Source organism: Anas acuta, chromosome 4, assembly GCF_963932015.1.
Source record: "Anas acuta chromosome 4, bAnaAcu1.1, whole genome shotgun sequence".
Classification (NCBI taxonomy): Eukaryota; Metazoa; Chordata; class Aves; order Anseriformes; family Anatidae; genus Anas; species Anas acuta.
The window spans coordinates 40,092,185-40,108,556 of NC_088982.1; the positions used below are offsets into that span (position 1 = coordinate 40,092,185).

The 16,372-nt window shown below is 35.7% G+C and overlaps 1 protein-coding gene across 3 annotated transcripts in view; it reads right to left on the minus strand.

The window, feature by feature from the left end:
• MGAT4D (MGAT4 family member D) overlaps window positions 1-16,372 on the minus strand; it is a 37,407-nt gene that overhangs the window by 14,409 nt on the left and 6,626 nt on the right. For 2 of the 3 annotated variants that reach the window (XM_068680794.1, XM_068680793.1), the window contains exons 2-7: window positions 10,710-10,871; window positions 7,151-7,285; window positions 5,819-5,952; window positions 3,581-3,627; window positions 1,454-1,567; window positions 10-85 (exon numbers count right to left, since the gene is read on the minus strand). In XM_068680794.1, coding sequence (XP_068536895.1) covers window positions 10-85; window positions 1,454-1,567; window positions 3,581-3,627; window positions 5,819-5,952; window positions 7,151-7,285; window positions 10,710-10,857 — 654 coding nt within the window. In that variant the 5' untranslated portion in view covers window positions 10,858-10,871. Of the gene's footprint in view, window positions 1-9; window positions 86-1,453; window positions 1,568-3,580; window positions 3,628-5,818; window positions 5,953-7,150; window positions 7,286-10,709; window positions 10,872-14,802; window positions 14,962-16,372 lie in introns of those variants that run through there. The other variant, XM_068680795.1, reaches the window with a different exon arrangement.

The following is a 16,372-nucleotide window of genomic DNA, read 5'->3' on the forward strand; positions in this document are numbered from 1 at the left end:
TGAACATACCTGTAAATAAAATGTTCCCTTAGGTTGGGCATATAGCATTAAAAAGCTATAATCCAAATTCTGTTTTGTTCTCCACCTAAATATAAGCAGCAAATTCTGAAAATCTTCTTTGGTGGATTCCAAGAGTTATTTGTATAATAAAAACATTAGAACAGTAAAATCATAAGGTTGAGTATTCTAACTCCTTGTTAAGAGAAAAAAATGAAGAGGTACTCAAGTGGTATTTTTGATCTAAAATTTCCTCTGTAATCAGTGTAAACATTAGTAAATAATTTGACTTTCCCATAAAAGTTAATGTTAACTAAGCAAGACATTCCAATCTGTATCAACTCTACTGAAATAAAATGTTTAATAAGCATATTCATGTCAAATTATTAAGAGTCTACTCACTATATTATGAACAGTAGAAACTAATACACAATGATTATTTAAAGGTGATTCACAACATTATAAAGCTGAATGTTTTTACCGATCAACAACACAGAAACTAGTTGATACACTTCATTTTTTCATTTAAATGTAAGCACAGATTTTTCTCTATGAAGTACAATATCTCATTTTACCAAAGGATGAAGGTGACATTTAATACTCAATGCTAAGACTTGAGATAGTTATTTATACATAAAACAATTATTTTTAATTTGTTTTAATGTTATATAAAACAATTAACGTAAGATTGTATTCACAATGTATCTGATTAAAATCAAATCATACCTTAAGTATACAGTATGTATGCATGTTTATGCTCTAGAAGGTACAGGGCTTATCTATAAATTATACGTGCATAAATACACTTGCTGATTTCACTTCAGCTTCCTTGATGGCACTGTTTGTGTAGCTCCCAGAGACATTTTTTCTTCTGATAAATTACAGTTATTGTTGGTCAAAATATTTTTTTTTCCTCCAATAAATTTATTTTCCTCCAAATAAATTGATTTTCCTCCAATAATCAACTCTGTTAAGGTATAACCTGTCTTTGTGAATTTGGATGAAATCACCAGAAGTTAGGATATACCATCTACAGTACTATGACATGTCCATAATCACCACGAGTTAGGTCATTAAACCCACATTAGTTGACGAGTTAGTTAAGGAGACACATAGGGCTTCCTTTGTGTGTTCTTAAAGCTTCTCCCTTATCTGTTCGGTAAAATAGTTTCCTATTTTTCCTTTCTCACCAGATCATCTAGTCTATCATCTCTACACATTATCCATCTTCTTTAAAACCTGTGAGATGCCCAGAGACAACTTGAAGCTGATGTGCAGCACCTTTCTCAAGAGCTCCTTGCATAATAGTTATAAATAAATAAATAAGAGTGCACTTGAAGTCCATTAGCTCTGAAATGCAAAGATCATTATCACCTCAAACAACATTAACTTCCACAGCATTCTCCATTTTTATACTACTAGAAAAGAATTCTTAGGTTTTATGCAGCTATCTTACCTTACTCTGTCCTCTGAATCTCCTAATGTTTTCCTCAGATTGGAAAAATCTGGATAATAAGAAGCAGGAGGAGAAATGATCTCTAGGACACCAGACTGGATTTCTTTGGGGAAACTGTGAAGAAAAGTTTAGTGAGACCCCATTCCTCAAAAAAGATGTTTGACTGCAACCACAGACAGCAGCTCCCAAAAATTAGGTCTGCTCTTCCAGAAGCAGAATTTACAACTAGAAAATAACATTTTCACATGTATTGCCAATTAGGGACATTTGGAACCAAGAAGGGATCCCTGACAAGCATCAGAACAGGCAAGACAGTGACTCATACAAGTCACAGAAAAACTAGAGAAGTGAATCAGAAATTCTGCCAAAGTACAGCAGTAATTCATGAAAGCAAACCCGCTATCTAGAATTATACGCAACTGCGTGAGAGCCACCATGTTCTTTCCTCTTGCTCTAATTCTACCTTCCAGCCAAAATGATGCTGTTTTGGAACAAGGGGGATTGGTATATGGAGTCTGGGTCTCAGCTCCAAATCGTACATTTTCCATTTTATAAGTAATTGAAAAAACACGTAATTTAGGGAGCCAGACCTGTAAATCAAGTATACCTTACCTTTATAATATGATAAAAAACAAATAGTTTTTAATTGTTATAGGATCACTGAAATAAGGAGTTCTCAGAACTGAGTACCCCATTCTCTGTAATTAATTAAAAAAGGCTAACATTAAAAAATAAGTGCATTACAGCACAAGCATGTTTATGAAAAGCAGTCTCAATCTTACCATATAACACTGACAAAGTGTTAAACAACACTTCGCAAAACTATTTTTAATAACCACAAGGACAGCATAAAATGATGCAAGTGCTGAAGTTGTTGTACATATCTTACTTTGTGGTCCTAAACAGTACTGAGGAGGACTGCATCTTGATCTTGTCCAAATTGCAGTACTCCTAGCTGAGCTAAACCGTCTGGAGGGAGGAAGCTAATGATACTACTTAGCCAGTAGGCTCAGCTTGGGGAGAAAACTATACAGTCAATGCAGTCTGGGAAACCTGGGTGGAACAGGAGGAGCAAAACCCCCAAAATGAAGGAAAAGGGCAACCCCTCTGGGGAGCTTGTTCACCTGTTTGCTTTCTTGTTAGTATTCTAAGAAAGCACTGTTAGATTGAGAGCACTGATGCAGTCATTTTAAAGGACAGAGGGGAAAAGGCTGTTTAACTTCAAATGCTGGCCAACTTGGGGCTCTGTCAGAGTAACTAACTCACAAAGCAGCTTGAGCACCACAGAAACTAGCAACGTGAGCACTGCAACACAATGCAGATATTATCTTGCTTTCTATCACTCAACTGTGCTTCAGGGCCTTAGCCTTATCTGTTTTGTGACTGTTAGCTACACTGTGCCATTTCTTAGAAAGCAGCTTTCATAAGATCAAATGAATCCACCAACAAATGTATTCTTTTACCTCAGCACTTTAATTTAGTAGTGTTCTTCTCAAAGTACTTAAGGGTTTTCACATGTTGTAAATATCTATGTGAAAGAATGGTAAGAGCAAGCAAAACTGCATCGGGATCCAAACCTTCATTTGATAACTGACATTAATTTTGCATGGCAAAGAATATCCATCTCGTGTTACCCATCATTTAATAGTGTTTCACATTTATTATAATCTGATTACTGCCCAAAGTCTGCTTCCTTCATGAAAAAGAGGCAAACAAGGAAAAAAAGAACACACGGAAAACATGATAAACATCAGAATACATTGTAGGGCTGTGAAGTCAGAAGAGACCTAATACACGGATGTAGCCCCAGGTGCTTTACATTGCATCATTAATTTCACAGGGAAAAGGCTTAGGTTCAAGAAAATATTTATCAGATGCTTAAGCTGAAACCTCATCTGATTAGCTAAAGCATATTTATGAAAAGAAAAAGGAAAATAAACTGATATATATAGTTGAGTTCTGAATCCTTGTGTTCACACATACTAAGAGAGCACCTCTGCCTCATTTCTTAGCATTTCCATTTCAGTGTGGTGGAGTTGTAATTTATTGCTGAAATGCTCTAATTCTTTCCATAAAAGCTCAAAAGGTGTTTATTAGCTTTTGAAAGTTACACTGTATAGGACTTACCTGCTTTTAACACTTTCTGCAACACTGTTAACGTATTCTTCATTGACCTAAAGAAAAGAAGCGAGTTTTCAAGTCACCCATGTCTGTATTAAGCATTAAGCAACATTTTGTAGGAAATATTTACATACAAATACTTCATTTTTATTTTCTAATTCATTTCATTCCAGGCAAGAGCAATATGTTACAGTAGCATTTCTATTACAGGACAGTATGGCATTTTGCTTTTTTATTACCTCTGCAGGTGGCCAAGCCATTTTCTGCATAAACTATTCTACAGCTTTCACTTATGCCAGAAAAGCACAGTTGTATAATTGTAACTAAAACGAACTGTTTTGGGTTAATCATCCAAAAAGTCACAAAAGAGGCCTGTGACTGTAGACAAAAGCCACCTAAGCAAAATTTTCTAAAGCTAACAATACCTAAAACATTTACAGAGAGTTTCTTCCTAAGGTAACAAACCTAGGACTCCTAGTCTGGGAGGACATATTCATTGCTCATGTTTCATAAATTTAATGATTTTAGTGTGGAAAACACTTCTGTTAACAACATTAAGCAATTGTGAGTTTAATGGATGTGTGATTTCCAGAGCAATATAATACCTGTCTTGGAAATTAAGATTTTTTTTATTATTTTTTTTAACACACAAGTAATCATTACCAATTATACAATAAAATTGTAATATATTTATATATATATATATATATGTATAAAAGTGATGTGACACGTAAAGAACTGTGGCAAGAAAAAATACCAGAAACTTTGTTAATCACTTCCAGACAATAAATTACTCTGACTTAACTCATAATGTAAACAATTACCTTAATCTTCTAAAGCTTTGTGGGAAAAAGAAAGGTGTCCTATCATGATCAATGAACACGCCTGCACTTTTCCCATAACTATGTGTTCTTATCACTTCCCATATCAGCACAATCACCCTGTTCTAATTTTACTGCATGGCTGAAAAATGAAGGCTGCATGAACGTGATTTTGAGGATGATAGAAAGGGCAGAGACATTCTTACAGCAGCATTTTAATCCTGAATTGGCTGAATTGGACTGCTAATAAAACTTAGGCTGTTTGTTAAAAGTGCAGTTTATAACTGTCCACAGTGGGAAACTGTACAAATTCAGAAGTTAACCCCCAGTCAAAGAACTCTCTAAAGGACTGTAATAGAAGGTTTATCCAAATGGCAGCTAGGCAAAGCTCACAGTGCCAGGACTCTTCACTAGGAAATAAACAACGATAATGTAAGTTCATCTTCTGAAAATTACACTTAGGAGGAAACAGAGACAGTAAAATCAGACCTAATTATCATGTTATCCAAACAGAAACCTGAAAGTCATGACCGAATTTATTAAAGTGAACTACGGTCTGTTTGATAGTGTTAGAATTGCAAAAGTTGTTTTAAGTAGTGATTCAACTAAAAAAGCAAGCTTTAACTCCTAATAAATATCTTCATATTTTCACTAAGAATATATTCATTAAGCATACATTCAATTCATTGGTGAAATTTAATGCTGTTTATGGAAGCACAAAGAAATAATGAAGAATAAACATGAGTTTTAAATACTTGCACAGTCTTTCACCTGCAAGTAAGTACGAACAGCTAATTCTCTTCTGTAGCTTTTTCCAATGCGCTCAAGACATTTTTGAATTTAATTTAAAATTTAATTTAAAATTTAATTTAAATATGGAGGAAAATTTAATTTACCTCTAATATTCTACCTTGAGAAATGTTTACTTTTCCAAACATGGAATATTCATATTTCTGAATGATTTAAAATGATTTTCTTTTTCACAATAGTCTCCAATATGTCAAGGTACTTTGCAAGATATATGATTTCAAAATGGCAGATAAAAAATCCATATTTTTGTTAGACAGAATAAGTTTACTTTTTTCAGAGTCTATGAAACTTTTCTGTGAAGGACTTACTTTTCATTCTTTCAGTAGAGCACAACTTTCAGAAATAGTAAGTTCATATGATTTTATATCAAAATCTGACTCCAACAACTGTATTTATATACGTAATATGACTTTCCCTCCCCCCTTCAGCCATCTGAGTTGCACAGTTTTCTCCACATACAAAGACCAAGACATTAAGTGGTATCTCCTCCAGCACTGAAGAAACCCCTCACAAAGGCCTGGTATACTGCAGCATCTCCTACAATATTATACTAAGACATGAATTTCCATGTTGTATTTCTACTAGTATGCTTTCCCTCTCTGCAAAAACTTACCTCTGCTACAAAGATGATTATTACACAGTCATTCTTTTGCTCTTCAGAAAGTTCATAGAACAAGGAATGCAGTGTGGTCATCAGGTAACTTTGTTTTTCCCTTTTCACAGTAGGAATACCCATCACCAGTGAGACTGCAAAGAAAGAAAAGAAAAGCCACATCGTCTTAAGTCAGGTAAAGGGAAACTTTAATTCCATTTTAATTTTGATTTGACATGACTGGAAACATCTGAATGGGACTATCACATTAGAAAATAATTGCTACCATGAACATTCATTAATTAGTTCACTTGGTGACAGTTAATATTCCTATAAGGATACAGAAAAATTAGTCAGCATATTCCCATATTCTGACTATGACAGCATTTGACTTACTACCTGGAAGATATTCAGGCAGATTTAGGTTACAGATACCTGTGTCTGTGTTACAAGCACCAGTCTACACTAGGTAGATGGTAAATATCTGGGAACTCAGATATTACTTCTGGTAAACACAGATGTATCTGCTACTGAGTTTCAGAAGTGGGTATTGCAAAACAAATACTAGCTCTTGGTATGGAGTTGGAGATTTAAGAGTATTAAGAGTTAAAACAATGCTGCTGAAGTGAGGAAGTTCTCACAGGACAAGAGTGCAGAGTATCTCAGAAAGGAATCTAACTCAAAAATCCTTCTGAGCAGTTAAACTGACAGGAACCAATGGCTTTAACACAGTCAATAAGAACAAAGAAATGCGTGCATAATCAGTATTAAGAAGAAAGGAAATTAAATTGACTCTGGCAAAGACAGTGCTACTGTTAATATCATTAGCTGGTAAGCAGGACCATTCTTTTTTCATCGGAGAGAGCATTACTGAATTCAGTGACCACATATGGCTCAAAAAACCTATGCGATACTTAGTCCTTACAGACTATTCCCATTCACAACAAGCTTAGGAGGCTGGTAAGGAAGCAAAAGATTTTGAAGAATAGGTGCAGTTAGTGACTTGCTCCAGACTTTATCATCAGTGCCAGTGTCAACTCGAAAATACAGAAGTTCCAATGTTCTTTTCCAGCACGTAACTTGCTAAACCACTGGGGTTTTTTTTGTTCTTACACGCTGAAGGTCAACCTGTACTTTCTAAAGCGTGGTCTTGCTATTGTGATTTTCATTTACCAATACATTACAAATTAAACATGGTGTGTTCTTTCAGTACTTATTACTTTTCTTCCAACTTTTTTTTTTTTTTGCTTGCTTACCTGTGCATCTGGACCCTCCCAACCCAACTTTGAATATGCTAGAATTTAATACAATATAAAAACATGCATTAAATATAAATTGAATTTTATTTCCTACCTCCAGTTCTCTGCTGCCCAACAATAACATTTGGAAAAATGGCATCTTCATATTCTCGAAGATGAGGTAGGTAGTAGTACATGTTTGTAAGGTGCAGGGGAAGTTTTCTGGTGAGGTTTAATACTTTCTCATCATCTTAAAGAAACATAAAATAAGAAGCTGTTAGCCATTGCTTTACCTATTTTAACTAGCTATTACTATAGCTGTTTTCCTCAATTCAATATTAGCAGATTACCACAGACAAGGTTATTCAATCAGAACCATTCATCAAAAATGACTATATGCCACATAGTTCATAACGATTAATAATTACCCTGCCTGGTGGTCAAGTCTTGTTTCAGTCTAATGCCACTGTCCTAGTTTCTCCTGTCTGTCTCAGAAATGGGCCTGACAAGATCTCACAGGAGAGTTTACAGTAATGCTGCAGCACGTATGTGCTGCAGTCAGCCTGAGCCCCTCCTGTGGAAGATAAACTGAGGATGGCACAGTACGAACCCACCACACAGGAGATCATGCAAAGCTCCATGCCAGAATGTCCTGGGAGCTCCGCCTGCATTTCTCTGTGCCTAAACAGTTGCAGAACTGGGCCATCTTAAAATCAAGTGAACAGTTATTTTAAAAGCAGTGGGGAAATAAAAAAAATAAATCCAATTTTTGCACACGTTGTTTACAGAAGTTTTAAACAAATATATATTCTAATTAATAACTTTCTTAATTGTTTAAGAAAGTTAAGTGCTTTCCACAGAATTTAATGCACAGTGGTTTTCAGAGTTCAATCAGAAGTTCCCAGGTTATAAAAAGTCCTATGGTAAAAGAGACAACAAGATTCAGGCCTTTAAAAAAAACAAAAACAAAACAAAAAATCAAAACAAACAAAAAAAAAACCAACATGAGAAACAAAAGACTGTTTAGCTTGGAGAAAAATAAGGAATATTTATTTTGGTTCACTAGAGTAAACTGAAGGTGAAAATAATTAGTTTATTCATGCTGAAATAACTGAAGTGTGACCTTATAAAAGTAATATATCTATTTTTTAAAAAGCCATATGAAAACCAGACACCAATCATTTACTAGTTTCTCTTCCTTGATATACACATTCCCAGTGCTCCAGTAGTAGTGAAAATTCTTTAAAATAAATTTACTGAAAGCTTGAACAACTTGATTCTTTAATCAATAAAAATTCAATTATAAAATTATATATTCAATTTCAAAAAAGCAAAAAACATAATGTAAGATACCCATAGAATCAGAAAAGATGTGCACAAGTCAATTAAAAAAAAATAATTGAATGGATTAAAATGAAGACTACATTTCATTGTAGGAAGAATAAAAAATGGCCTTTCTTATCTTTAAGTAAACTTCCTGGAAACAGAACCGAAGGTCACTCCAGGCTTTATTCTACCAGTTGCCTTAAGGCTGAAATCTCTCTTTCATGACATATGGCTCCCACACTAGGATTCTGGCAGTCATTCTCTGCTACTGACTTTACTAGCTACCTACAACGTGCATGAAAATACAGAAAAACTGAAAGAAAATACAGCTCCTATGAATTTATCTAGGGAGTCATTCCTACTTCAGTGGTTGCCTCCTCCAGATACTATCAGTTGTGCAAAGAGGCTGGCACACTACATGGTATCAGAACAACACCTCAATTAGTTTCAGCCAACAAAATTGTGTTAACAGACTTTCAGGGTGATTTGTCATTAAATGTACTCAAATTTTGCTGCACAGAGGCATTTTTCCCCCCATTTAGACACCTTTGCAACTTTCTAGGGACTTCAATTCTTATTAGAAAGTAGTATCTATCAAGGGCTGGGCTTTATTGTGGAGGACTTTGCCTTTATTGCATACAATAAAAGTATACAAAATAAATTAAATAAAAAGAAAAAACATTAAGCAATTTTAACAAATTTCTGCTTTGAACCCTATGAAGCAAAAACTTAAACATTTCCTCACATTCAGCTGTTTTCAGTAAGGGTAAAAAGCAGAGAGGAAAGACTTGCATTCTCCTTCCTCTGCTGCTATTGTACATTAGGCAATAACTCTTTGTCTACAGCATGCGACACTACTGGTGGCTGACAATGCACTCTCCAGTCTAACACTTAGAAGGCCTACCCCACAGTTAAACATTTGCTTGTACTTATCTGAACAGTCCCACTGAATATTGAATAAACAAACAAAGAGAGGCAGGGAAGACCAGGATTAAAAAAAAAGAAAAGCTAACTACCCCAAACCAGAATGCACCTTGTTGTTTGTTTTTTTTTTTTTTTTTTTCCCTCTCCAACAGTCCTGGTTAATTCTCTATTCTAATCAGATACCACCCTGCTGTACTGAATGCAAACAAGGTTTTTAAAGTAGCAGTTTTCAGTAGCATCCAGACTTTTTTTTTAAGTCTGAGTGTGCTGTGGAATGCTTTCAGGGCAGAGACACCCCCTTCTGGGTTTCCTTCTCTCCCCAGAGAAGTAGGTCTTGCAGTCTAAACAGGGAGGAAGGTAGATCCTGCACTACTACATCATTTCTTTTAGGGAACAGAATTGCATTGACTGATCTGTTGTATGAAACTACCAGGGTGCAGATAGGTAAAAATGTACAATAGCCCGTAAGGCAAAGATATAATATGTTTTTCAAATAAATGTGAACTTTTAATTAAATGATGGGAAGAAGCCAGATCACTACAGTGAATTTGATTGCATTTTGGTGTTCCTCTCACACACGAAAAAGGCACAGAAATTCCCCTTCACAGGTTTGTGTTTCATCTCTTAAACAGGCTTCACTTATAAGCAGTGGCCTTCCTTGTTCATTTTAATAAAAAATAAATAAATATATAAAAAAAGGAAAAGGAAAAAAAGTCATTCGTTTACATTTTCCTGTTAACGAACTACTTGCAAGATAAACATAATTTCTGGAAGGAAGATTCCTAGGCTATACCTAGCCAGCAGGACCTCACAGGACTTCTCAGCCCCTGGGTTCAGGCAAACACGCAGCTGCATGCAGTCTGCCAGCGGGGATGAGACTGTGCATCCGCCATGCACAACGCTGTGCCTTGGGTTTACCAGAAGGAAACCCAGCACAAGAGAGGATGGCAAAGTACTCGTGGCAAAAACATCCCTCACCTGGAGAGGAGGGATCCAGGATTGTGCAACACACGAGGAGGTGTACCTGCCTTCCAGATTAGGTCTTAATATTATCAGCGTGTGGTGGTATAGTAAAAGCTAGAAAAAATAGCTTATTCAGTGTTCTGTAGTTGTCAGTAACAGAGTTCAAACACTGTAAAAAGCTAGATTAACTAACAATATTACATGTTTGACTTGTGCTTGCCCCTATGACACCACTGCAGTCAGTTCCTTTTATTTTTTCCCCTTATTTTTAAATTATCAACTGATACTATTTAAAGATGGGTTACAGGTTCCTTTACCACCTTTTTGGTTTCATTCCATAGAAACTTTTACCTAATATTGCTATCAACAAAGCATTACTTTTTCTCCTCACACCAATGATAAAGAAACATGAGCACACAAAACCAGAAATTTTAACACAGTAGATTTTCATGCATACAAACCTGTATGATTTGTTGTCGAGTTCATTCTTTTTGCAACTATACGTTTAATTTCATCCAGGGCACTGCTCAGTTCATGGGATCTTTTATTATTTTCTTTTTCAGCATACAGCAGTCTTTGCCGGAGTTCCAGAAACTGGCTTCGATACATGGCGAGGTCATTGTCTGCAATGAGAACATAACTTCTTTTCAGAGAAGTGAGCATACAATATACATGATGGTATAAAGTGAAAGTTGAAGAATAGGAGATAGTCCAAAAGAATGCATGACCAAGACTGTAAGACTGTATGAAATCACTCAATTTTTTACTCACAGAACGAAGAAGCCTGGAAGAGCATTCAGAAGTAGGGAGTTTAGGCACCACTGCTGGGTAAAGGTTTGGAATTGAAGCCAAGAACTAGAGTATGACATTTGTAACAAGGAAAAATAATAAATGCCAGACTATGAGTTTCAAGTAAAGGCACTATCCAGTAAACCCAACATTTTTGGTATCTAATGCAGATGACCCCTTGTCACACTTAAGAGTGTAATTATGTAGTGTCTTACTTTGTATAAAACATTAGTAAGATTGAAAAAAAATATATTAAGGTATTCAGTCTTCACTTATGATTTAAAAGTGTCTGGAGTATACAAACTATTAGTAGAGATGGTTATTTGAACTATATATATATATCGATATATACTATATGAGCTATATATAATGATATTGATATATTTAATTCTCTAGATAACAACTGAAATTGTGCTCTGGATTGAAAGATGTCTTCATAATTTATAGCCCGCCTCTAACTAAATACCCTCAAATCATACTGATTATTAGAAACACTTTACTCTCTGTAATAGTTAACAGATGCCTTTGCTGTTCTCCATCATTTCAGATGATGTCAAGGTTATGTTTAGGCAGGATCCACATTCATAAGAAGCAAGTACTGTTAATTGCATACACAGGACTTCTCAGTTGTCACAGATGACGTACAAGACCCATAACCCTTTGCTGCCTCATCTCGATGTAAACAAAGATTGTAAGACTTGTTAAAATTAATGTAAGGAAACATTTCAATAATACTACTCACTTAGAAAGCAAAGAAAGTAGAGAGCATTAGATGGCATGGTTAACATTGGGAGAGAAAGAAAGCAGTTACTGTCTTTAGCAAACAAAAATAAAATAGATATTGCTTCCATACAACTGACAGGCTAGGTAAACCAAATTTTCAAACTTGGGTTAGTGTAGGTCCACCTGGAAAAAAACACGCTTGTGTACTCAGCTGAGGAACTGAACCCCATGAAAAAATAGTATCAAAAGAATAGGTGAAATTTCAGAGCATTGCTGTTCAAAGCTATGTTATTTCTGCAGGCATGCTCGCATGCAAATCAAACGTCACGGTAATAACCAAAGAGTTATTTTACTGTTTGACAATATAATGACATGCAACTTAATATGAAAAGATTCTCTGCTGCCAGAAACAACTTTACAAGGTCAACTATTTAAAAATAACTTTTGCTACTGATACGCATCAGAAAAAGCACTAAAATTTCAGGCAAATTAAGGATTTTGTGAGAGTTTTAACAGAGAAAAAAAAAGTGCTTTGAAAAAACAAACAAACAAACAAACAGTGAAGAATAGGATCTCCACTTTACAATGTTTTATAATTAAAGCTGGTTCTTTGTTGGTAGTAGTTTTAAGTTAAATGTTTTTATACAGACACTGCCATTCTATTCATGGACTGTGCTGAGTCCGAACCTTGGCAGGAGTGTCTTTCTAGGACCTACTCTTGTCTCCAAGCAGAGTGAGTTCCCAGGGAGTCTAGCCTGCTGAAGAGACTAAGGGCAAAATGTGCACGTAATACAAATTGGTGACTGTTTGCAGAGGCCTTTCAATCAGAAATGATTTTGATTTTTAGCTAAACAGTAATTCCATTTGCATTAACTCAAATAGTCAATCAATAAATTAGAAGATAAAATCTGAAGAGATATAGGAAGGAAGCAGTTAGGGAAAAGTATTTTAATAGTAAACATGATCTGCATTACTGTTATTATTATTTTTATTAGTGGTCTCAGTTAAAAAGTCAACATTAATATCAGTATGTAAATTAAAGATACAGTAATTGTAATTTTAACCTTTGGCAAAAAATAAAATGTATGTTTGGAATGCAGTACTAAACTTTTTGTATTTTGCTTTATAAGAAGAAACTGCCATAATCAGTATTTATTACTGACATAATTTTATCAAACTAAGAAGATAAAATTAGAAGCATTTACAAAGCTCAATACCCTAAATATTTAAATGGTCATTAAGCTTAGATAGATTTTAGTATGTGTGTGGAAAGTGTTGCTCCTTAAATTTCTACAGATGTACACAGAACCAAAACAATGCCTTCCATTAGCTTGCTTAGAAAGAACCAGACGGAGCATTTCCACAAATATAACTCTAGCAAAGCTGGGAGAGCCAGGACGAAGGAGCCTCAGATGTATCACAAAGCACTCTGTCTGTCCTCAGTGATAGCCTTACTTAGCAACACCTCTCGGAAGACTTCTTTCTGCAACTGGGACTGTCAGGAGAAAAAGACAGATGAAGACCCATGGCAAAACTACAAAAAATAACTGAAGATAAAGGCTTTATTTCCCCTTGGAGAGCTGAGGATTAATCACTGTGATGGGCTAAGAAAATCCTACCAGGAAACGTCAATGGGGTTATACTAGCTAAAAGCCGAGGTGAAAAACAACAAGAATCAGAGGCAGCATTTAAAGCTTTTGCAATGAATCTTCAGCTCTGCTACATTTCTTCTGACCCTTCACACACTGTCATATATATTTTTGGGTGCTGTAGTTCTAAAATGGTAATACTTGAAGCGGTTTTAACTGTAATCTTGTGTTATCTCCTCATATATACATAAATATAACTTTCTGCACTGGAAACTGAAGTTGTTTAGAAACAATACTAATCTCTAAAACAAATACTGATTCTGAAATTCAGACAATTATTTTGCTTAGCTCCACACACACATATTTCCTATTATCATAAATGCTTCCAGTCTTATTAACAATAGATTTCCAGGAATATGTAAGGAGCTCTGGAACAATCATCAAAACCCCCTTCTAATATTCAAGGAGGGGAAAAAAAAAAGGAAAACTGGGGATGACAGAAAGGGTAGAAGAACTTCCCTCCCCATAGTCTAGCAGTTACCCTTGCTCCTATTTCTTGATGACAAGCTACATTCTCTACCATACCTATGGACACTTCCTTCTGGAAATTGAATTTTGGTTAATGCCCTCTTTAAGGAAAACTATATAAAGCAACTGCAAAAGATCTTGTCATACACTGCACTTGGAACCACTGCTCGGGTTAATGAAGCATATTAAACCACTGAGGCATGCGTTGCGTTAATAACTGTGGAGGTTTATTGTCTTCCTGTAACCGATCTAAAATAGAATAGAATAACATGACTTCTAAATCTCGTAAGACATATAACGAGTTGAGTGTTGTTCTTTCAGAATGAGGAGAAAAAAATCCCCAAACAATGCGTCTGTCTTAGTTCCGAACAGCCCGTTCTTACGCAAACACTTTGATTCAACAATGTGCTAAAGTCTAAGGGTATTTAAGCACCCTCCTCGATAAGGACACCTCCCTGAAATTGTGTATGACTGTTAAATACATTGTTTATAGCATTACAGCATAGTGACTTGTCCCTGCCAGAAGGCTAGAGATAACCAAGAGAAACTACCATGAAGCCAGAAGCAGCGTCACCTGCACTAGGTACATTTATCCCTTAAGAATAGTCTGAGCCAAAACTGGGGTAGCCTCAATTGCTGAGCCTTAACTAGAGGACACAGCAGGTCCTAATGCATATCTTAAACTTTCAGGAGCCTCTGAAGTCAGTCAGTGTTCATGTTTTGTCTGCCCCCTGATAGCAAGTGGGCTACAGAGGCTATGGCTACAGTGTATGGTGGAGTCCAGAAGTAGAAGGAGGAGAAAAATTAAGGCACATGCCTCAGCTGGCTGGTTGAAACCTTTGCCCCACTATGATGCAGTAGCGTCAAACATGCAAGCTTGGCAGGCCAAACTATGGGGCTTAACATGCAGTGAGGGTTCTCTCACCGTGTTTTTACAGCTTGCTCTACAGGCGTCTAGCTAGGCCGAGTAACCAGGCAGCAGTATGCTCTCCCAGTCAGTCTACTTGTCTTTGACAGTCTCCACATCAAGAGCTTCAGGAGAGCGGAGGCCAGCAGGGCAACGTTTTATTAACACAGTGACATCCAGTAAAGACTGTGCCAGCAGTTTTTGGTGGGAAGCTAGGGTTCCTCCACACAGCAACTAGGAAGAGAATCGAATCAGAATCACTTTCCAATACTAAAATGAACAAACAAGACAAAACAAACAGAAACTTCATGAAGTTAAAACAGATCAAAGTCAATAACTGAATATTAAATATACATGAAATTCCATAAAGAGCAAAGAGTCGCTACTGGTTTTAGCACAGAATCAATTTTACTAACCCCATTTACACTCTGTATCTAACTGAAAATAGAGATGGAAACAAACTTATTTTAGAGAAAAAACAACTAGAGTTCTGATAATATTTTCTAAAACACTGACAAACAGTCCTTTTTCTATAGCTATGTCTTTTCCTGTATGAGAACCTAGTGAACAGGGATTTTAAAACATTCAGCCAAAACATTTCTATGTAGAAAGCATTATTAAAATAAGTGGAGAAATGTATGAATTGAATAGCTATACTTTGGTGTTTGCCCATAATTAGTATCCTTTGGTTTTATCATAGCAATGTTATGGACACAATAAAGGTTCTTATTAGCAGTGGAAAATTCTGATTTGAATATGGTCTTTATCAGATAAATAAGAAGTACTCATTCACTTCAGACAATTAAATGGTTATTGCTTCTTTGCGGTTAGCATTTTATATATTTTTACTGTTCTGCCTGATGTAGCAACAATCACACGTTTATACACACGTTTAATTAAATGCCTATCAACTAACTAAATTATTTCTAGATAAAAGTGTTTCTCAAGACTGAGTGTACAACGTTAGGAAAGCATGAAGGTCATGTTTACACTTGTTTAAGTAGAGGTCGTGATAATACACTGTGCAGCAAACAAAGAGTGGTCAGAAATTTTCCTTATTCCTTCCTCAACAAAACAAAACAAAAAAAACATTAACTAGTTTCAGTTTTTACCTGAATCTTTTTAGAATTTATAACTCAATTCCTCTACTTCTGAAGACAAGGCAGCCACTATTCCACCTAAATTAACTGCAAAAAGCAGCAGTTTCTTAGTTTAGTAAATGACACATTTAGAAGCCAGTAAAGCCATACAGCTTTTGTAAGTGTTGGAAACAAATTTTGGTATAAAATTTGGGACCAGTGAATACTCAGTCTCAAGTTCCATCTGAAGTTGTTGTAGTTGTTTTTTTTGTTTTGTTTTGTTTTTTGTTTTGTTTGTTTTTTAAAGACTGAAATGGAGAACCACGTAAAGAAACCAAATAATGCCCACTGTGCATTTTGGTCACATCCCAACTGTGTGCTGGGGCAATACCAGGCTGTGTATTAACTTCTGTATGCTTTTGGTTCCACTGGAAGGAAACGGATGCAAAGACAGGAGGGATGATGTAGACCATCATTCAAGCCTCTGATCTGGACAACTGTGTGCCCGG